The 21,996-nt window shown below is 44.7% G+C and overlaps 6 protein-coding genes across 6 annotated transcripts; 3 read left to right on the forward strand and 3 right to left on the reverse strand.

Annotated features, from left to right (window-relative positions):
• Nucleotides 1–781: 781 nt before the first annotated feature.
• ASPZODRAFT_20181 (hypothetical protein) lies at nt 782–2,290 on the reverse strand (the record flags this gene model as incomplete). The annotated part of the gene is made up of 1 exon (XM_022727544.1): nt 782–2,290. The coding sequence occupies one exon, from the start codon at nt 2,288–2,290 to the stop codon at nt 782–784; it is 1,509 nt and encodes a 502-aa protein (XP_022577164.1).
• Nucleotides 2,291–2,905: 615 nt separating this feature from the next.
• ASPZODRAFT_169945 (hypothetical protein) lies at nt 2,906–6,026 on the forward strand. Its single transcript, XM_022726914.1, has 4 exons — nt 2,906–4,129; nt 4,181–4,542; nt 4,599–5,472; nt 5,532–6,026. The coding sequence occupies exons 1-4, from the start codon at nt 2,948–2,950 to the stop codon at nt 5,991–5,993; spliced, it is 2,880 nt and encodes a 959-aa protein (XP_022577165.1). The 5' UTR covers nt 2,906–2,947; the 3' UTR covers nt 5,994–6,026.
• A 437-nt stretch (nt 6,027–6,463) lies between these two features.
• Nucleotides 6,464–8,199, forward strand: ASPZODRAFT_20183 (hypothetical protein; the record flags this gene model as incomplete). The annotated part of the gene is made up of 4 exons (XM_022727547.1): nt 6,464–6,531; nt 6,588–6,665; nt 6,732–7,686; nt 7,744–8,199. 4 exons carry the CDS (start codon nt 6,464–6,466, stop codon nt 8,197–8,199), a joined length of 1,557 nt encoding a protein of 518 aa, XP_022577166.1.
• A 472-nt stretch (nt 8,200–8,671) lies between these two features.
• On the reverse strand, nt 8,672–10,688 carry ASPZODRAFT_124987 (hypothetical protein). Its single transcript, XM_022721410.1, has 2 exons — nt 9,845–10,688; nt 8,672–9,778 (listed from the first exon to the last, which is right to left on the reverse strand). Exons 1-2 carry the CDS (start codon nt 10,661–10,663, stop codon nt 8,765–8,767), a joined length of 1,833 nt encoding a protein of 610 aa, XP_022577167.1. The 5' UTR covers nt 10,664–10,688; the 3' UTR covers nt 8,672–8,764.
• An 853-nt stretch (nt 10,689–11,541) lies between these two features.
• ASPZODRAFT_76239 (hypothetical protein) lies at nt 11,542–12,116 on the reverse strand (the record flags this gene model as incomplete). The annotated part of the gene is made up of 2 exons (XM_022730074.1): nt 11,542–11,985; nt 12,051–12,116. The coding sequence occupies 2 exons, from the start codon at nt 12,114–12,116 to the stop codon at nt 11,542–11,544; spliced, it is 510 nt and encodes a 169-aa protein (XP_022577168.1).
• Nucleotides 12,117–12,459: 343 nt separating this feature from the next.
• On the forward strand, nt 12,460–21,911 carry ASPZODRAFT_20186 (hypothetical protein; the record flags this gene model as incomplete). Its single annotated transcript, XM_022727548.1, has 8 exons — nt 12,460–12,524; nt 12,576–13,267; nt 13,325–13,378; nt 13,448–13,600; nt 13,666–13,777; nt 13,834–13,980; nt 14,045–14,189; nt 21,687–21,911. The coding sequence occupies 8 exons, from the start codon at nt 12,460–12,462 to the stop codon at nt 21,909–21,911; spliced, it is 1,593 nt and encodes a 530-aa protein (XP_022577169.1).
• Between the last annotated feature and the right edge of the window lie 85 nt (nt 21,912–21,996).

The following is a 21,996-nucleotide window of genomic DNA, read 5'->3' on the forward strand; positions in this document are numbered from 1 at the left end:
GAATGGACTATATATACAATATTTTATATAATATATTGAGAGTTTCTGTATCTATAGTGATAAACACAGAGTATAAACTCGGTGCTTATAGTTTAAATATATACTGGTCTTAGTGATTGATTCAGAGTTTTATTATAGCTGCAGGATACTCTATAGATTGACATGTCCTAGCCCATCCTCTTTAATTGTCTCTAGACCAGTATTTTAAATAGGTCCTCTTTAACCTATCTAATTATTATAGGTTAGGAAATTATTGTAATGGGTGAGCTCAACTAATTTATCTCTATATTCCTTAATAGGCCATGTTTTAGCCTTATAAAGCACATACTACTTGGCGATTCTCTCTATTTATCAGAGTACTGCAATGGTATACTATCTTTTCTAGTTAAATGTCTTGGTGCTTATCTGGACCTTTATAAGTAATCTTTTAAAATGTCAATATCCAGCTGGCATCCAAAAGCTTCCAATAATATGAGTTCTTCAATCAATAAGTTGAAATACGAAAAGAAAGAGTTGACTTATTATGAACCTACTTTTATGTACTTATCTTGGCTAGAGAATGTACCACTGATCTTTATTATACTTGTCTTAGCTTTGAGGGTATTTTTAGTGTGCATCTTTGTAGACCTTGATAGAGAAGAGCTGTGGGGTCTTATACAGCTAGTATTATCATATATCCATCCCAGATGAATAGTACCTATTAACTAGATTAAAGAAATCACCGCTACTGCTAATACAAGCGTAATATATATATATGGCTATCTTTAAACCCTAGAATCCATCACCTCAATGCTTCTCTCACTTTCTTCTCCCATTTTTCTCCTGAATGATCCTCCCGCTTGTCCTTCTCTGCCTTGTCCCTCTTCCTCTCAGCATCAGTTTGGTCCTTCTCTGCCTGGGTCTTGGAAGCCTCCTTTTCTCTTTCAACAGCGGTAGCATCATCCAGGTCGTGTTCAAGCTGGGTTTTGCGGACCTCCTCGGCGCTGGTATCCTTCCCCTCGCGTTCATCCTCTTCGATCTTCTTCTTGATGGCCGTCAGATCACCCTGGACCGTCTGGGTGTGTCTTCTCGCCTCGGCCAGCTCCCGCTCGGCCCCCTTCTCGGCCTGTTCCTTGTCATTGTAGTTGTTGCGGCAGTGCTCGGCGTACACGTCGTACACAGGGGGTCTGACAGCCACGTCGTAGCTACTCGAGGGGCCCAACGCCTTGAGATGAGGCTCGATCATCTCGCTGACCTTCTGGCGGATGATTTCCTCGATGAACTGGTCCGGATTCTGCACAAACTTGCACCGGTCCAGCGTCTCCTGAAGGATAGGCCCAACCCGGCCCTCGACAAACCGCCGTAGGCTCGCTTCCGTCTCCTGCATCGCGGGCTCTCTCAACCGCTCCGTCGTCGCCTCGGCTGACTCGCGATCAAAGTCTGGCGGGTTGTCGGCCATCTCCTGGTTCGCCCGCTCCCTCACGTCGTTCAGCAGGCCTTCACGAGCCGCCTCCAGATCCACCTCGGGCGTGTCAGCGTTGCGCCGCGCAATCTGTCGCACGGTGTCCCGGATGCGGACGACGAATGGATCCAAGAAGTCGGAGATTTCCTGGCGGCGCTGGGGCACCTCTCGAGCCCACTGCGCGAGCTGGTAGATGGCCGCGGGGCCACCCAGGTAGGTAACCATGGCCGGCCCGTACAACCAAGCAATGTCGTAGATGGAGGGGATTTCCCAGGGTTTCTCGTCGCCGACGGCGGATAGGGCAAGCGCCGCCCGTGAATATTGTTCCCTTGCGTGCACAGGTGGGATGGTCAGGATGCCCGAGATCTTGTCTTTCCCCTTGATCAAGGCCTGAAAGCTGGTTGTCACCACCTCAGTGGTAGTTTCGTCATACTGGCGAGCAAACGTGATGGTGACCTCGCCGTGCGTTATGGTGGTCAGCTCCAGCTGGGTGCCCGAGAGCCGATATTGCGCAGTACAAGTCTTGGGCTGGTCCAGTAGCTGTGAGCGCAATCCCCAGTACACTGTGGTTGGAGAGGAAGGGAAGATGGCAAAGGCGAACTCGCCCCCAGCGGTTGCTTCGTAGTATCCCGTCCAGACAGCCAGATCGAGCTCCCCAGAGGGCTTGACGCCCTCCACCATGCGATCGAATTCCTCCTGGGAGAGGGCCAGGGCGTCCTCGTCCATATCTGCGTCCTTCAAGGCATCCAAGAAGGCGTCATAGTCATTGTCCACCGCCGCCTTTAGCGCCGCGGAGGCGAGGTCGTTGTTCTGGTTGAACTCGAAGAAAGTGGCGGCCTTGGTTGACATTGTAGTGTGTTAGGTGCAGAGTTAAATCAGCAGAATAGGTCTTCAAAAAAGTATATATATCTCAGAGACACCTAACTAGACTTTTAGTTTCATTACTAGCTGGTGCCAGCCGATACTATCTGTGAGGGGGATTGCGTCTCTGTACCGTATTCAAATGAAAAATACACATAATTTGCAATATTTCGATTTCCTGGTTTTAGGGTTTAGGGTTAGGGTTTACAGCCTTGGACTCTTAAAGTGTAGTTCTAGGTTAATGGTAAGCTTAAAATGTGTGAATAAGATATTTTCTTCATGAGGCTATACAACCCTAAAAACTGAACCAAATAATCCTCGGGCAGTACAACTATATATTATTTATCCTGCTCTTCAATAGGTACCTATGAAAAAATGAAATTTGGCCATTGAAAAAACAGACTCGTTTGGGTGTACTCCGTACTATATACCTGCAGGATACAGAGTATAGAGGTTCATGCAGGGCCCCCACACAACATGACAATTCAAGCCCAGCTGAAGTGGACCAGGTTCAGCTGCATTTCCACAGCCACTATGAGCACAGATCTAGTAGCCTTGTGATTACCCTGGTATCCATCCAAAAGCTATGTCAACATTGTATTGTCTCTGAATCAAAAATCATCAACGAAATCTGTCGAATACACCATGTCCACTCAGCTACCTCCCGACCAGTCTCTCTCAGTTGAGACGTTGGGCGGACGACTGGTTCTGCACTCGGTGTCAGAAGATGGGATAACAATTGGCAAGGACACCCCGTATGAAAGCCTGACGGGGTACCACAAGGGATCGCATTTCTTCAGCGAAAGCATCCAGCTCACCTCAGCCGTTCAGGCCCCATATGGCCTCACCCTCTCGGCATGGACGGTCATCTGTGGCCAGGCGCGCCTGACGCTGGACGCGACGGGCGTGGATGGGGGCGCCTCGGCGCCCAACGGGCAGCCCGGGGGTGCCTTGACGCTGTACGTGCAGGACACAAGCGACGCGACGGCGCAGAACCTCTCCCTGCTGGCCCGGGGGGGCAAAGGCTACGATTTGCGCCCGGCCACCAGCGGCAGGCCCGGTAACGGGGGCCGCGGGGGCACGATTGTCAGCGTGGTGCAGCCGACGTACATCCAGGCCTGGGCGCCGCTGGACGGGTACTACGCCCGGGCGGAATTCCACCCAACGGATGAGCAAGACTACCACCACCCCGTCAAGCCGGGCGATTCCGTGTTTGTGGCGGGTCGGGGGATTGTTCAGGCAGGGCAGCGCCTCGCCGCGCCGGCTGTGACCATCACAGACATATTTCAGCCGTTGGCGGACGAACTGGCGGACGGGCACAGTCCCAGCGTCCTCAGCATCAAGCTTGCCGTGGTCAAAGTGCGCCGGGCGTTAAGCAGCCGGATCGCCCAGCAGCAGGTGCAGCTGGCCCCGACGGCGGGGGACGTCCGCGGGGGCTACGGGGGCGTGGGCGTGGGCGTCTTACCCCCCGTCACGCCCGGGGGCGATGGGGTCCCGGGGACGGAAATGCAAGTCTTCCTTAAGGACTGGGCCCCGGCACAGCTGGCGACGGCCCGGGCGCCCTTTGTCCACCCCAAACAGTGTTCCATGCTCGCCAACCGCGCGAATCTGTTCTTCTATATGAACTCGCCCAAGTTACGCAGCCACGCCCGGACGCTATACCACCGGATCCTGAGCCGCCTCAGTTTCCTGCCGCTACAGGCATCGGATCCCCTCTGGAAGGCGTACCAGGACTGTCCCTTCATGCCGACAACCAGCCTGCAGGACCTGGAGAACATCAAGACCGACGTGACCCTGCAGTTGACCCATCTTGATTCTGGTAAAGTGGTATGTGTTTCCTCTTTATAAGTCATTGCCGTGTACTGAAGTTGAAACCAGAACTTCCATGGTTTTGCCCCGACTTGGGTGCCCCGGGCGAGCTATAAATTCTATAAGGAAGTGTTTGACGACGCGATGGGAAATTTACAGGCGCTCGAGACAGCTTATATCAACTACCACGCCGCGTTGGCCAAGCAGCAGGATCTCAACGAGGACCTGAAAGCCGTGTACAAGAACACCACCCAGATGGTGGAGGGTTTGCAGAAGGACATTGAAGACCTCCAGTTGATGGCCCAGACTCTCGACGGGCAGATTACTGACCTGCGTGTGGATGTTGCTTTAGCCCGCCAGAGCCTGTTGACAGCGATGAATGCCGAGCTACAGGCTATCAAGGCTGCCTTTGGCTTTACAGTTCTTCAACTGTAAGTAAACCCTAACCCTAAGCGCCGAGTCTTTTTTTCCATATCTCACCCAGCAGGATCAATGTCTTCACTATGGTCAATATGGTTCCAGGCTCATCAAAGATCCTTATGGGACTACTGGAAGGCGGCGAAGTGGTCTACCAGGGGTTCACTGAGATCCCGACCACCGACGGGACAAGCATCCGTAAAGAATATCTCGCCTCCCAGTTCCACAGGGACGTCAAAACCCTTGAGAAGCTGTCGGTACTGCTGGCCAAGAGGAAGAATGGCGATTACGAGCTGGACGAAGCGTTCGGCGTGCGAGTGCTGGCGGACAAGGACGAGCTGAATGCCCAACTGGACCGGTTTTCGACAGAGGCGTTTGGCGGCGTGCACGACGCAGCCACTCGCAAGGCCATGAACAAGGCCTTTGACGCTCTTCTCGCAGTTCTGGACAAGCGTAACATGCTCATTTTCAAGTACAACGCCGCCCTCAAGCTCATCGTGGCCAAGACCGCCCAACAGGCGGCCTTCCAGAAGCAGGAGCGCGATCTGTCTCGCCGCCGGATCGAGAGCAACGACCCAGACCTGCCCATCATCACCACATATGTCGACGCCATCTACCAGGCCGCCCGAGCACGCGTCATGAAGCTGCTGGACCTGCTCCTCCGCTCCCTGAACTTCCGCATGCTGATCGCCTCGGATATCTACGACTACGCCTTCGAGGGCTCGGATCCAAACCACCCTGGGACTCTAGACAAAGTGCCCCTAGCACTCACCACCTCCCTACTGCACAACATGCGCTCCAAGGTCCAGGCGCGCTTCAGTCAATCGGTCGAGTACTGGGGCTCTGAGCCTGCAAAGTTCCCTGGCAATTTCGACCATGACGTGGGTAAAAAGTATGCCTTGAACAAATTCCAACTCAAGGCGCTGCTGGGTGGAGCTCATGAGGTGAGAAGATTCATTTGAAAAGAAAAAGGAAAAATTAGAACAAGGTTGATGAGATATAGATTGTTTTAACGATTCCAACGGCACGGAAACTAACCCCCAAGGCCGGGGACTTTGCCGGCTGCTGCAATGTGCGTCTGTACCGTGTGCGCTTCCAGATGAAGGGCCTCAAGCTCAACACCAGCAAGAGACAACCGGCAGAAGAGGCGCTGGTCAAGTTCACACTCACCCACGGGGGCCACGAAACGCTCGTCGACCGGGCGAACCTGGGGATGGACTTTGACCACGATCCGGTCAGGGTGCTGTACTCCTTCCGGCTTCACGCAGACGGCACTCAGACCGTCTTAGACAACGGCAACGTGGCCGAGTCGGACATCAACCAAGTGGCCACCTCATATGCGGCCCCGGGGCCCTTTGCCGAGTGGACGATCAGCATGGCAGGCTCCGACTTTGATAATCTCGATCTGACGCATGTTACAGGGGCGTACTTTGACTTTTGTGGCACTAATTATGCGTTTAAATAGGAGTGCCAGATAATTCTGCAATATAGGATAAGCCCTGATAACATGCGAACAACAGGAATAGTAAATTGTCAAGCCATAGTAGTTCAGAAGCCCGCCCTCTGAAAGATTCTGCAAATAACTAGTGCCGTTTCTGACTATACTGTAATTTTCACTCGGCACTCTCTCCACAGCTGAACTGCAGAGACGGCTGGATTTAGTCTAGCCAGGTTGAATAGAAAAGCCAATAGACTCCGTTTCTAAGCGAACACCCGCTCTCACAGCTGAAAACAGAGCTAAAGAGGGGGGGGAATAATGGCTGAGCTGAGAAATGACCCCGGCTAGCTGAAGGATGGCTCTCCTGGAGAGGGGGGTGGGGAGGGAGAATAGGGCAAGGCAAGAATGATCTAGGCAGAAGAAAGTAAGTTGGTAATTATTTAAAGGATTAGACCCAAGCCTGGAATCAGTCTCAGTCCAGGGACATCTGATCCATGATGTATTTTGATCAATTGCGCAAGGAGGACAACCATACTCTTGGCTGGGATGTGGTGGTCAATTATGGGTGAGCAGTCAGAAATCTAAATGACTAACCCTAACCCTAACCCTAACCCTGAATAGCGTGAATGAGATCAACAAAGCGTTGGCTGCGGCGCACGCAGACTCGGATTCCAGGAATTCCATCACGCACATCACCTTGTGAGACATCAAGATCAAGACCCTCCTCTCCTCCTAACGCCGTCCTGTCTTGCTAATTGCTCCTAGCCAGGTGACAGGGAGTGACTGGAAAGGCGACGAATACAACGTGGACTACAACTTCTCGCTTGGTGCCCCCATCATCCAGGTCACCTTTAAGGACACAGTCGGCTTCATCTGCGAGCTGACTGTCCCCGTCATCTCAGGTATCGCCACCGGCCACAATGGAGAGGACAAGGCCGAGCAGACCGTTGGGAGCGACGTGTACACGTTTGTGATTGACGGCCTCTTGATGGGCACCGCGCTGGGAGGCTCGACGGGAGCCATCACGCCCCCGGACACGCCATTTATCTTCCCTACGGACTCTAAAGACGGCATTGTGACGATTGACTTTCCGACCTCGAAGGATATGTCGGTGTCGATCCAAGATGGCCGCCGTGCGGACAAAAAGACCAGGATATCGTTTGTGGAGGCCCATAAGGCGGACGTTTGCCTCGCGATAGCCCAGCAGCTGCGCACCACCTACAAGAACGTGCGCCTGGAGCTGGCCCGGGTGAATTCCTCGGCAGCCCCCGGCGATGCGGTCCAGCTGCAGCCGAGAAGCTTCATGTTCGCCGTCCTCTCTGAGAAGAACAAGACAGTGCTGAAGGAAAACATCCTCAGCGTCTTCATCCAGACGGGCAGCACCGAGTCTGGGACGCGCGATGAGAGTCGGGGCCGCAAATGGTCAGCCCTTTGGCTCGATACTCTGAGAATATCCCCCATCTACAGCAGCCATACGGCATCGATGTTTTTCAAAAAGGAGACCATCTACGACTTGATGATCCGCCCTGCGATCAGGAAGCATGGGATGTCCAGCTCCCTCCGGTCCAGCAGGGGCACTATCTCTCTGGATCTGTACACCGGCCAGAGCATGCATCGCGATGCATATGTATATCCGGACCCCGAGCCTGATCGCTTCAGGAACTATAGGAAAGTTTCCCAGATCAACGCGGATCCAGATCCCATTGCTTTGGTTCTCAAGGTGAGTTTGGCCAGCTCCTTTAGAGACGAAGGAGGGTGGCCACTGACCAGACTTCAGACCGAAGGAGATGCTGTCAAATGCAGGGGAACCTGCACCTACAGCTACAAATTTGACTGGATGCAGGAGTTTGGGTATACAGGAGATGAAGTTTTGTCGTACGGCACTGTGACAGTGACAAACACGCTGGACAAAACCCTGGGAACCACCACATTTGTCGACGACTACGCATTAAACATGGGCTGCACGATCTCTGCGGGCGACTGGACGCGCAAACTGGTGCCGGACAATCAGGACTTCTGGCACAAATTTACGGGAGGGTCAGAGGATATCCCATTCTGGGTCAGTAAGCTGGATCTTGTTCTCGACACCATCAAGATGGACTTTGGCTCCCTTTATTTCTTCCTCACCACCAACCTGCTGATGCCCGGCAAGAAGGTGATCCAGATTGACAAGTCATTGGGCTTGCAGGTAGTCGGCAGTTTGTATATTGCGGGAGATGTTATCGCAAGCTAAGGAATATAGTATAGTTTAAGTGTCAGAATATAGATCTAAATAGGATGAACGCTTTGGTTTAGGGTTTAAACCCTAAACCCTAAACCCTAACCCTAAACCCTGATCTATAATCTCTAGGAGAAAGATAAAGATTATATACTTATCTAGCCTACTAGTAGCTAAATATTAAAGCAGCTATATAGGCCTAGTAGTGAGTTATAAGCTTATTTAGTTATCTACTCCGTAGGAGCTGAACCCTCACTACATGAGGTTAAGAGGGAGGCTAAATAATATTAATGGCATTTACCTACAGCACCTGAGAATGACTATCACTAGGAATTAATATAGAAACTAGTGTACTTGAAGAGGGTAATACTAAAGTAGTCTTAAGCTTATATAGATATTGATATATAATTCTATATATATTATAGTAATTATAGTATATATAGAGTTGTTTGATTTTAAGCAGATTCTATTATACAGTTATAATAACCTTGTTTTTACTTCTAGCTAATTAGATACATTTACATAACAGCTAAGCTCACCACGTTTATACACAATCATGTTTCAGTCAGGCCAATATACATCAATCCTCATATTCCGCTGCAAAGTCCGAGTGCTCATCCAGCCACTGCGTATAGCCCATGGCCGGCTCCAGGGCGAGCGAGGGATCCAGCACGTAACTGTCTGCGACGCCGGCCGTCAACGTACCGTCCCAGCAGTGCTCGGCGAAGCACTGCTGGCAGGCCTGGGGGCGCGCAATGCCCATGCGCGACAGACTGCGGTCGATGGCGGCGCAGCCCAGACAGTCGGTCCAGGAGTCGCTGAGAGAGCCGTTGCCCTGCGTCAGCAGGTTGAAGCTGTTCTGCATGACGCCGTCGAGCATGGCGTTGGACATGTTGGTCACGGACCACGAGTAGTTGCTGTACCAGCTGTAGGGGGCGTTGGCAAAGTAGGCGACGATGGGCGAGGTCTCGTCGCGCGTGGTGGTGAGGTTGACGTCGCAGCCAAACAGCACGGGCTTGGAGGTGTAGTTGCGCGCCAGCATCTCGCTCGCCGGCGGCACCTCGGGGAAGGGCAGGCCGTGTTTACGGGCCTGCAGGTAGCTCTCGCGCAGGTTGACGCCGTTGCTCCAGGTGTAGGGCTCGAGCTCGCAGCTGTCGTCCCAGGCCAGGATGAGGTCGACCTTGCGGGCGGGCTGGATCAGCGGCAGCAGCGGGATGGCCTGGCCGGCCTCGGAGCCGTCGGCGAGGGTGAGGTTCTCCTGGCTGCCAAACGGGTTGGGGATGGACGGGTTGCTGATCTCGGCGACGGTGTAGTTCCACAGCTCGCTGAAGATGGCGTCGACGTCCTCGACCAGGGCGTCGAGGGCGGCGCTCTCCATGTCGCGCTTGGTGAACTGGCCCAGCGTGCCGTTGCTCACCTCGGAGAGATACCAGAAGTTCCACGCGCTGGCCGCCGTCCCCATCACGAAGCTGGTCTGGTCCAGGTTCGCGACGCACTGCTCGGCCGTGTTGTTCTCGTTGGGCACCGTGCCCACGTACCGGGTCGGGATGAAGCCTTTCTCCCACGATCCGAACTCGAACGGGTTCCATTCATACTGGATGGTCAGCTTTTATCTCGTGGGAATATAGGAACAGAATTGTGCACTGAGGATAAAGCTCACCCATGGCGCATCCCACGAGGCTACATAGACCCCATCTTCCACCGGCGAGCTGCTGTTGATGCTGCTGGTCGAGAGGATCGGCATCGGCCCTGCGAAGCTCTTGAAGCCCGGCAGCTCCGGGATCGACGACCACGTCCGGTTGACGCCGGGGATGTACTCGTACGCGAAGCCGCGGCCCAGAAAGTCCGTCACGCTGATGTTGAAGCCGGCCTCCCACTTCTCGTAGATGCTCTCAAAGTATCCCTCGACCGGCGCCGCGTACTCGCTGTACGTCGTCGCCTCGAACCGGTCGATCTCGACGTGCCAGTCGCTCACCATCTCGCGGATGGGCGCATAGTCGTGGAACGTCGGCGACGCAACAGGCCACGATCCCCCCGACAGGCCCGCGATGTACGTCAGCATCTGGAACAGCCCGCCCGTCCGCGCCTCTTTGGCCCCTGCCGTGCGTTCGTCCAGCGCCAAAAGACCGCCCACCCCCGTCATCGCAGACCGGAAGCCGCCGCCGCTGTTCGCCCATGCAATCACCGGCACGTTGAAGTCGACATCCTCACGCACCCGGTCCATGTACTCGGCCGCGTCGAGGCCCTCCAGCTTCAACCGCCGCAGGTACCGGCCCAGAGCGTCGACGATCTCGCCCTTGCGCCCATGCACCCAGCGCGTCTCGTTCAGCGACGTCGATAGGGGTGGGCGCACCAGCTGGATGCCTTCAGGGCAGTCGACATAGTACGGCGCATAGCTGCTGCTGCTGCTGCTGCTGCTGCTGCTGGCAACGGCAGTGCCAGCTGCCAGTAAAACGGGGAGGGCAATGTGAGAAATCATGGTTGTTGACGGTTGAAGGACGATTGAGAGGGTATGGAGTACTTATACTATGGAGTACTTATACTATGAAGTACTTGTAATAATGCTTACTTTGTTCCCACACCGAGCTGGTTGCCTTGTACGGTCAATGATTTACTCTGTGCATCTCAATGCTTACCCTGACTCCGAGCTGGTTGCCTGATACGGTAATAATCCTGCCGATCGTAGGAAGAGCCGTGGCCCTAATTGTGCAGGATGACGTCAGGGCAGCTCTAACTGGTTACTCCTTTTAGTAATGTTCTTGCACCATCCCTGCGCCTTAATTTTAAAGCAAGAATGATTCTAAGCTGAAAGATCAACCATCTACATTACATAGTACTATATAGTATCACTAATTACATGCCAAATCAAGCCTAATGTGTTGACATCTAAATGCTGACAATTCTTACTTAATTTCGCATATTCATCAGGATTACTGCCTACTCTGTACACTCATATGATCAACCTTACAAAGTATGCATCAGACGTTACTAATTAAAGTAATGAATGCCCATAAGGCTGCTTAGCCGAGCTTGCTAGTCAAACTAATTTCCGGAGGTTGGGGCGGTGTAATGAAGTGGACTGGGGGCCAGGCGGGTATATGTGGATTGGATAATCCATCTATGCAGTAGACTATAAGCACTTATTGTGAAGTGTAAAGAGGAGTCCTTCTGCTATCTTACCCTAGGTTGCCTAAGTAGCGCTCTCAAGCAGAGACAATGCTGTCTAATTATGGTACTTATCACTACCACTAAATCTCCAATACTACATTTTTTTCCTTTATTTATATCAAATAGTAGTATCATGATTTCTCTATTATATACACTAATACAGCTTCTTTTATATCCTAGACGGATAGTTCATCTTCTGTACCACATCCTTGTCACTGGAGTCTTCCTCATCTTCTTTTGTAGCAGAAAGATGCCCTGCAAGAGAGCCTCCACAGTAGGAGGACAGCCCGGCACATAGATATCCACAGGGACAATCTGATCCACCCCCCGCACAACATCATAACTGTAATGATAGTACCCGCCCCCATTTGCACAGCTGCCTATACTGATCACCCATTTTAGGTCCGGCATCTGGTTGTACAGTTGTCGCAACGCAGGCGCCATCTTGTTGCATACCGTGCCCGCTATGAGCATCACATCCGCCTGACGGGGCGAGGCCCGGAAGATGATCCCCAGTCGGTCCTGGTCGTATCGGGGCATGGAGGTGTGCATCATTTCAATGCCGCAGCAGGCCAAGGCAAACGTCAACGGCCACAGGGATCCTTGTCTAGCCCAATTGACAAGCTGGTCGGCCTGTGTCCTTGATAAGACGTCATAGTTAGAATCATGGACTAGACTCCGAGAATCTGGATCAGAACATACAGCACATAGCCAACTGCCCCAGATTTGTCGCCATGTCCTGTCTTGCTTATGGCTCGTGTCATCGGCAGAGAGGCCAATTTAGGTGCTGCAGTCAGGAATTTCGACATTTTGATATCTCAACTCAGTCATGCCTGGATCTTAGTAGGTAGACCTTTTATAGGTATGCTCCATAGCCAATCAAAAGATAAGTCGGCGACTAGGTGGATACTCTCTGGCCAATCGGATTTGAGAAAAGTCGGCGACTAGGTGGGTCATCGGGATAACATTGATCCACCATTACTTTGAAAGAAGACAACTGCTTATTCTTTGTATGTATTCATAGTGTACAATACATTAAATATGCCAGTTAAAATTGCTTGTCGGCAATGCCACAAGCGGCGGGTTAAATGCGACCGAATTGAGGGAATGCCCTGTTCTCAGTGTCGCATTGCCTGCAGCCCCTGTGAACCCATCCTCTCCCGCCGTGGCCGGTACGTCGCCCGAATAGACAACTTATAGACAATTGAATTGATTTGAGGTAGACATCGAAAGCTTCCTCTCAACAGTTCTTTCCATCTTGCTGCCCTGTCGACTGCTAGAGACTCACAGAACCGTGAACCCGGCCTGATCCCAGACCATCGGCCTAGAGGCAAAATCCCCTATGTGGTCGACGCGTCCAATATTAGTTATCTGATTCGAGAGTTTGGCTCCCCGGATCAAACCTCCACCCCCATCGAAGAATGCCTGAATAGAGCTATCCGCGAGCGGCTGGATCAACCGACAAGACAACATGTTGACAGCCTTCGCAGCTCGACTCTGCGTCGGCTTAAGAATGAAAAGGCGTTTGATTTACCGTCGCAAGCCATCAGCACGGTTCTATTAGATGTCTTCTTCCAGAATTCCCTTTCTGCGCTGGCAAGCATCGAGAAATCCGATTTCATGGATAGCATCCAGAGAGGCACAGTCTCCCATTTGTTATTGAATGCAGTCTACATGGTTGCAACCATCTACTGTCCGGATTCGATCATCAATGATGCTGGATTTGCATCCCGCTATATCGCCAGTCTCACCTTCTACCATCGAGCCAAGGATCTTTATGATGCAGGGCACGAAACTGATGCCATCGCCGTCATCCAGGCCACCTTTCTCCTCTCCCAGTGGTGGAGTGGCCCTCTCGAACAAAAGGATCCGTGGTATTGGCTAGGTATAACGACAGGGATGGCGCAATCCCTGGGTATGCATCGATTGTAAGTAGATCTCACGAATGGCCTCAAACATGCTAACTGTTCAGAAAACCATACTCGAACCTTGAATCCAGAGATCGCAGGCTGTGGCGCAGAATATGGTGGATAATTTATGTTGGTACATGGAACCATTGGTGATTATAATGCTGACTCGATTCAATAGGCTACAGATATTTATCTGTCCATGGGTCTTGACAGAGCGCCTCATGTCCACGACAATTTCTGTGAAATACCGACACTCACGGCAGATGATTTCCAAGGAGCCTCAGCACCAGGCGAGCAAGTGCCTTTTATGATATCCCATGTCCAACTTGCTCGAACCGGTATGACAGTCTTTTCAACGACTGGCATGAGAGATCACTAGTGAATAAATTTCATCCTTTGCAAGTGTTCGAAGCGAACTTTCTCGAGCGAATCTCGGCTTGGGCTACACTGCTTCCATACGAGCTGCAGTTTCCTTCAAAGAATATATCGGGCATCTTGACTCAATTGACCTATGAGTACGTCAAATACAACACCCATTATCAGGCATGGTATGTCTAATCTCTCATTCCAGCCAGTACCAGCTGCTTTTTCTCCGAAAAGGCCCAGATGCAGCACAGATGGGTCCTGGGTCTCGCATATTCGAAATATGCACTCGCTTGTTCCGCATGCTCGAGGACTTGGTGACAGGCGGTATCCTCTTCTCCGTTGCTGGCCATGTGTAGGTGATTGACTTATTGATAAGCCTACTTCCTACGGAAAGAAACGTTAACGAGGCACTATAGACTCCCTGCCGTCATGTCCTCGCTCTGCTTCCATATCGCCAACATTAGCAGAGGACAACAGATCAGACCGATTGCTGAGCATCGAGCACGCTTCTGCTTGCATATTCTGAAAGACCTCCAGGCCTCATGGCCGATCATTGCCTCGGTATTGTCATGGCGACGGCGAGGTCGTTTGTATGCCTTAGGCAGGTCGTGGTGAATAGGGCCGCTATTCCTGTTTTAGCTTAGTGCGGGAAAGGGGAGAGGGATATTAGATGCGCCTCACAACGCACCTCTCCCTCCTCTCCTCTTTCCCCTCCTTATTTAAATATTTTAGTATTGAAGCCACTAATTGATTATTTATTTGCTTAGGGCCATTATATAATATTTAAACTAACTAATCTTAATTTCTATATAATTAATAGCAGTTAAATAATACTCTAATCATCTAGTGATTCTATTATTATATCTAACTGCTAGATCATGTTAATAATGAAAATATAATAAGACTAAATAATAACCCCTAAGTGTCATTTAGATGTTATAAGACCCTTAACGGAACTAAGGACATAATAATAAAGAAATAGTTCTTTAGTCTTTATATAAATAATCTAGATATACTATAGGATATAATGTCACACCTAGTGACTAAAAGTAACTAATAATTAATAAATAAGAAGCTTTATACTAAAGCTAAGGCCATGTTGGCCCTAAAGAATAATAAATAGTTAAAAGAAACCTAGTTGCAACTAAAGGAAGTATAGGCTAGACTTATAGTTATAGAGAATAAATATATAGAATTTATATTAACTCTTATATATAATACTACTAGTAATACTACCTTAATTAATAGAACCCCTAAACCTTATAATTCTTATAGACTTAAGCGCTCTACTAAACTACCTAACCCCTTAATGCTAACTAATGGTAAGGATCCTAGATTTAATAATTAGCTGATATTAATAAAGTAGAAGCTATATACTAATAAAGATTATTATAATACTAAAGAACTTTATATTATCTATATATTTAGTTATATAGATAGAAAGGCCCATAAATATATAACTCTTAAACTTTAAGATAATATAAAGAACCTTTATAATATGGCTAGTGATATCCTTAACTATCTAGAGACTATTTATAAGGATCTAAATTAGGTCATTAATACTAAAGTATTGTTCTATTGTCTATTCTAGAAATAGGAGAAATTTTATAATTTCTTTTTTAATTTCATGCACCTGGCTATAGAGGTAGGAGTTAATAAGGATAATCTTTAAAATAAGCTCTATTATAAATTAAGTCATTATATATAAGAACTTACTATCCCTAAAATTAATAAGGATAGATCCTTTAAGGAGTTCACTAAATACTACTCTAAAATAGTAAATTAATTAGAGGTTATAAATAATAATATAAACTATAGTAAAGGTGAAAGAGAAGAAACTATACTCACTAGTTTAAATATAAATAATAAGGTATTAACCTCTATTATTAAATATATCACCTTATAGAAGCTGAATACTTATAACTCTCTCTATCTTATTATTAATCTAGCTATTAGGAAGTGGAGGGAGGACTATAATACTTATTTTATATATAGCTTAATAAAATATAAAGCTAGGGCTTATCTTAAATAGAAGACTACTAACTTAAAGCTGGCTAAGCTTAAGGAACTAGAGGCTAAAGAGGAACCTATAGAGCTAGTAAAAGACTTAGCCTAAGAAAAGTCTCCTCTCTAGGTGAAGTAGAAGTGGACATAGGAGAATTAGACCTATCTAAACTAATTAGTGGATAACCCTTTATTATAACTAGTTAGTTATTATATAATAGATATAGTATACTAATTATTATATTAGTAGATATAGGAGTGAGAGGAAGCATCTTTATTAATATATAGAGAATAAAGGATATAACTTAGTTCTTTAATATCCCCTTATACCCCTTATTAGAATTAGTGGGTATTAAAGGATTTAACAGCTAGCCTAGGACCCTAATTACTTATATTATTATTCTACACCTATAAGTAGATAGATAATAATTTTTAAATAAACTAATACTTATCACTAATTTAGGGTATTATAATATTATTATTAATAAGACCTAGATAGTAAAATAAGACACCTAATTAGACTATTAGAATAATTAGCTTATATAGCTAAAATAGAGCCTAATACTAAATAAAGAACTTTAGAAGAAATAATCTATAGTATTACCTAAGATAATACTATAGTAGAAGAGTGAATTAATAGTGAAAAAGGAATTCTAAGAAAATATAGTTTATTATAATAAGAAGCTAATAATAGAGATAAGAGTAGAATAATACTAATAAAGGAATTAGACTTATTATTAACTATTTTAAATAAAGGCCATCCACCATTATAGCAACCTGGCCAAGATGGAGTGAAAGCTAAAGAAAAGTATTATTAATAAAGAGGATTAAGTCCTAAAAAGGAAGGACTCCCTAAGATATAATAATTTAATAATAATTAATATTACTATTATTAGGGCACTAGCATTTTATTAGTATATAAAGAAGGAGGATTTAAAGATCTTTATTATTAGCCTAATAGAGATTAAGTAAATTATTAAGAAAAAATAATAGGATTAATAGAACTCCTAGACCTAGGGAGTGGTACTCACTAATATAGAATAATTAAATAAGAACCTATCCTAACTTATTCTAAAGGAGTATTATAATTTCTTAAATATCTTTTTTAAAAAGAAGTCAGACAACCTGCTACCTTATTAGAAAAAATATAATTATAAGATCTAATTAAAATCTAATATATCTATAGAGGAGGCCATTAGATATAGTCCCCTATATAAGTAATCCCTTAAGGAATTAGAGGCGGCCCACTAATATATAATAAAAAATCTAGATAAAGAATTTATTAGCTATACTAATTTATCTTATGCCTCATTTATCTTAATAGTAAGAAAGGTAGATAAAGGTCTATAGTTCTATATAGATTATTAAAAGCTAAATTTAATTATAAAGAAGGATAAATATTCCCTACCCCTAATTAATAAACTACTTAAGTAACTAAATAGAGCCTAAGTGTTTATAAAGCTTAATATATAATAAAGATTTTACTATATATACCTAGATCTAGAGGCCAAAGATCTAACTGCTTTTAGAACTTACTATAGTACCTTTAAGTATAAGGTTATGCCTTTTAGGTTAATAAACAGTCTTATCACCTTCTAGTAATTTATTAATAGTATATTTATAGACTATTTAGATAAGTTTATAATAATATATATAAATAATCTACTTATTTATAATAAAAATAAGGCTAAATATTAAGAATATATTAGAGAGGTTCTAAAATGCTTATAAGAGGCAGGATTATAAGTAAGTATTAAAAAATATGAGTTTAATATTTAAAGAATTAAGTATTTAAGATTTATTATTATTATCTAAGGGATTAAAGTAGACCCTATAAAAACTAATGTAATCTATAACTAGAATTATTTAATAATAGTAAGATCTATATAATTATTCCTTAGGTTTTACAACTTCTATTAGAGGTTTATTAGGAACTATAGCTATATAATATAACTATTAATAGCCCTAACTAAGAAAGACCTTCTATTTAACTAGAATAAGGACTATAAATAGGCATTTAAGGAGCTAAAATAACAACTAATAGAGGCACCTATTTTAGGCCACTATAATCTAAAGCTCCTTATTAGAATTAAAATAGACATATTAGATAATATAGTGGCTAGAATACTATTATAAAGGTTTAAAGAAGATGAACTCTAGTATCCTATTATATTCTTCTTAAAGATAATATCGCCACTAGAACATAATTATAAGATCTATAATAAGGAATTATTAGTGATTATTTAGGCCCTAGGAGAATAGAGAGTAGAGTTAGAAGGACTATAAAGAGATAAATACTTTAATATACTCTTAGACTATAAGGCATTAGAGTACTTTATAATAAAGCAATAGTTAAACACATAGTAGGCATATTAGTTAGAGTTGCTCTCTTAGTTTTACTTTATTATCTATTACTAATTAGGGAAGGAAAATATGCTAGTAGATGCCCTAATAAGAAAGAAACTAGAGAGGAGGGAGAATTATTATCTTTAAATACTATTAGCTATAGAGGTGCTTAATAAATAAATTTAGATAGAACTTAAGCTCCTTAAAAGTAAGAGTTTTAAGTTAACAACTTATATGACGCTAGACAGTATAGTATTAGATAATAATAATTTAAATAATTTAATAACTAACTACTTAATCTCTAATAATAAAGTATTAGATAGGTTATTAGTATTAAATAAAGATGATAATAGAATAATCTAAATGGCTCCCCTAGACTAAGATGTCTATATTCTAGATAGGCTACTCTAAGAGAACTGCATGGCGACCTCTTTATAGACATAATATAAGAAGGCCAAAATAAGAGAGGCACTATAGATAATATAGGAGGGACTACTTCTATATTAAGATAAACTAATAGTTCTAGAGGAGGGTGACTTAAGAGTATAATTATTAAATAAGATTTATTAATAGCTGTTAACTGCCCACCCTAGATAGAATAAGATAAGAAAGCTCCTATAGGACTAATATTACTAGCTTAATTAAAGAAGTAATATAGACTAATATATTAAGAACTACTTTATTTATTATTATTTAGAGAATCTTAAAGACTAGACGCTAGGGCTCCTATAACCCCTACTTATCCTAAAATAACTATAGTAATATATCTTAATAGACTATTAATCTTTCCTAAAAGATAATGACTTAAAGGATGCTACCTTAGTGGTTATAAATAGGTTAAGTAAAAAGACTATCTTAATCCCCTACTTTAAGATAAATAGCGCAAAGGAACAGGTGGAGCTGTTTATTAAATATATATATTAATACTATAGAGCCCCTAATTCTATAGTATTTAATAGAGGTCCTTAATTTATTACTAAGTTCTAATAAGAGTTCTATTATATCCTAGAGGTAAAGCTGAAGCTGTTAATGGCTCACTATATATAAATAAATAGTTAGATAGAGATTATAAATTAATATATTGCCTAATAATTATATCTCTTTATTAACTATTATTAATTAAATTAGTTAAAGCTTTTATTATTACTTAACTATATAGCTGCTATCTTGCCCTATAAGTCGACAGGAGTGTCGCTGTTCCTAATGGATTAAGGTTACTTATTAAGAACCTTATTTAACTAGAGAGATTAGAATAAGGATAAAGACTCACCCTTAATATTAAGAATAAAGATAAAATAATAGGAGGCGGAGAAAAAAGCTAAACAGCTATAAGAGGTATAGGAATTTATAAGAAAGAATATAAGAGAAGCCTAAGAACGCCAGAGAACCTAGGTGAATAAGTATAGGAGATAGATTAACTTTAATACTAATAATAAAGCCTTTCTTATAATAAAGAGCTATAAGATAGATAGACTAAATAAGAAGCTAGATTATTAAATATTAGGTCTCTTTCTTATTAAAAAAAGAGAGGGTAATACCTTTTGTCTAAAACTCCTTAACTTAATAAAAATCTACCTAGTTATATCCCCTAATAAGCTGTAAAAGGCGCTAGATAATCCCCTATTAGGACAGATTATTAACCTATAGGAACTATTAATAATAAATGGCTAGAAAGAGTGGGAACTAGATAGTATATAGGTAGTATATAGCTATTATAGTAGACTATAGTATTAGGTTAATTAATTAGGATATAATCTAGATAATAAATAGTACTTAGCTAGGAATTTTATAGGAAGCCTATATCTCCTAAAGGAGTTCTATAAGATGCATCCTGCTAAACTGGGCCCACTAAAAGGCCTAGAGAAATAGCTGGCAGCCTGGGACACAGGTAAGGACCTAGAGGAGGATAGTAATAATAAAATATTAATTAAAAGTATAAAAAGAGGTAGGCCTATAAAAAAAAAAGAATTAGTAGATAAGTAATCTTTTATAAATAATATCTAGATAGAGTGGCTATCTTATTATTCTTAGAATATTATAAGATAAATTCCCCTTAGGAATAGAGGGGTCTAAGTAAAGTAAAGTCTTAAGTAATAGGCTATAGTATAGAATAAGGTATCAAAAGAGCCACAGTGCCCTTATTAGTGTGAGAGTATTAAACATAGATTCATAAAAGAATTAAAGGCTAAATAGGGGGGTAATGTTATAGCGACGGCGAGGTTGTTTATATGCCTTAGGCAGGTTGTGGTGAATAGGGCCGCTATTCCTATTTTAGCTTAGTGCGGGAAAGGGGAGAGGGATATTAAATGCGCCTCACAACGCACCTCTCCCTCCTCTCCTCTTTCCCCTCCTCGTTCAAATATTTTAGTATTGAAGCCACCAATTGATTATTCATTTGCTTAGGGCCGTCACAGGTATACCCTTTTTTTACCTCCATGTTCAAGCGACACTCAGGCGTGTCGTTTGAATACGAGAGTCAGCCACTCCAGCAAGGCGATACTGGTGCTCTTAGTGCACCAGGCGACTTGTATGAGCAATTCTTACAGGATGAAGTTCTACCTGTGAATAGCTCTACGTTCCCTTTTAGCTATATCTTTGATGATGTCTTCTTCACCCTGCCAGAGTCTACACTTTCTGTATGACCTGTTCCAACATATAAGGGTATTTATATAAGCCATCAATATGATACCTAAAGGGATGGGCCTTTAAAGGACTTGTCGACAGCATTAGATTTAATTAGTGCAGTTGTAATATCTATATAAATAAGCTATATTGGCATCTTCCCCATCTGGATGTCCATCTCAACCTCTACGCAAAGATGAATGAGGCCCTGCCAGACCGATCCCAAGATACACCACCTGCTCAATGGCAGTGCTATAGGCTTTCAACACTTGCTGGCTGTTCATTGTTGACCAACAAATGAAATCACCTCGGCAGCAACGACGGTCAGAACAGGATCCACGCCCGGCACTGGCCTGGATCAGACTTGAGAGAGTTTTAGTAAAGATACAGTGTGGCACTGTTAGGGTTAGGGTTAGGGTTTCGGGTAGGACCTTATCATATTTTGAAATGGGTGTATATGCCGCTCATGGGCTGAAAACAGCAGTAGATAGCCTCTATGCACTGCTATATCTCTTGTATGGATTAGGGTCAGGTGAAGAATAGGGTTAAAGTAGGGTTAAGTGTAGCTGATGATCAGAGGCCATCTATACTGGTGGGCGACATCTACTTCACTCTATATAGCCCTCCATTCATAAAGAGATGGTACATACGACCATAGGGTGTGGAAAACAGGGCTTCCCGTCCGCTCAGCCGTACTTAAGCCACACGCCGGTAGGTTAGTAGTTGGGTGGGTGACCACCAGCGAATCCCTACTGTTGTATGTTTTTATTTTGACTTGGCCGTTGATTGAGTCTATTATTATACTTGCTCGTTGAAAGTAGTAGTTGACCTGCTATTTTTTGATTCATTTTTTATCTTTATATTGACAATGAAGAGTATGTTTCTTTGCTTTGGTTCATGTAATTAGAATCAACTTCCCCTGGTCTAGATTATCTCTGTATGTGTAAGGATTAGGCCTAGGGGTACCTAACCAACACGGCCAAAAGACCAACATTATCCGCAAGATACTCTTGCGGATAATGTTCACCTTTTCTGTATGTTATTCCCTTGTCATACAGTGTCTGTATTACAGATGAGCATTAACAGAATGGGGAGATGCTTGATGACACCCTGCTCACCCACTACCAAATTGATCAGTTGCTCCTTCTCCCGGGGAACCAGAAAGTGGATATCCCCTGGCTCCAGGCCCAGCTGGACTATGCGCGATTCTGTTCCTCCGTCATAGTGGCTATGCATAGTGGCCGAGCCTTGTTCTCACATCTACAGCAGCAACTCCTGCGCTGGAAGACAAGTCTCCTGCCTCAGTACTAAGACATTGATCAGGTACAGCGCATGGACCTGGGTGGCGATGTGGTGAAACTGGCCCTATTCCGTCAATATCACCGAGCGATTTTCA

This window comes from Penicilliopsis zonata, assembly GCF_001890105.1.
Source record: "Penicilliopsis zonata CBS 506.65 unplaced genomic scaffold ASPZOscaffold_26, whole genome shotgun sequence".
Lineage (NCBI taxonomy): Eukaryota > Fungi > Ascomycota > Eurotiomycetes > Eurotiales > Aspergillaceae > Penicilliopsis > Penicilliopsis zonata.

Bases quoted from the DNA above. Each gene is read 5' to 3' on its own strand.
- ASPZODRAFT_169945 (XM_022726914.1), top strand. From the start codon at position 2,948: ATGTCCACTCAGCTACCTCCCGACCAGTCTCTCTCAGTTGAGACGTTG. The intron at 4,130-4,180 runs GTATGTGTTTCC...AGTTGAAACCAG, and splicing joins ATCTTGATTCTGGTAAAGTG to AACTTCCATGGTTTTGCCCC. The intron at 4,543-4,598 runs GTAAGTAAACCC...CTCACCCAGCAG, and splicing joins GGCTTTACAGTTCTTCAACT to GATCAATGTCTTCACTATGG.
- ASPZODRAFT_124987 (XM_022721410.1), bottom strand. From the start codon at position 10,663: ATGATTTCTCACATTGCCCTCCCCGTTTTACTGGCAGCTGGCACTGCC. The intron at 9,779-9,844 runs GTGAGCTTTATC...CTGACCATCCAG, and splicing joins CCTCGTGGGATGCGCCATGG to TATGAATGGAACCCGTTCGA.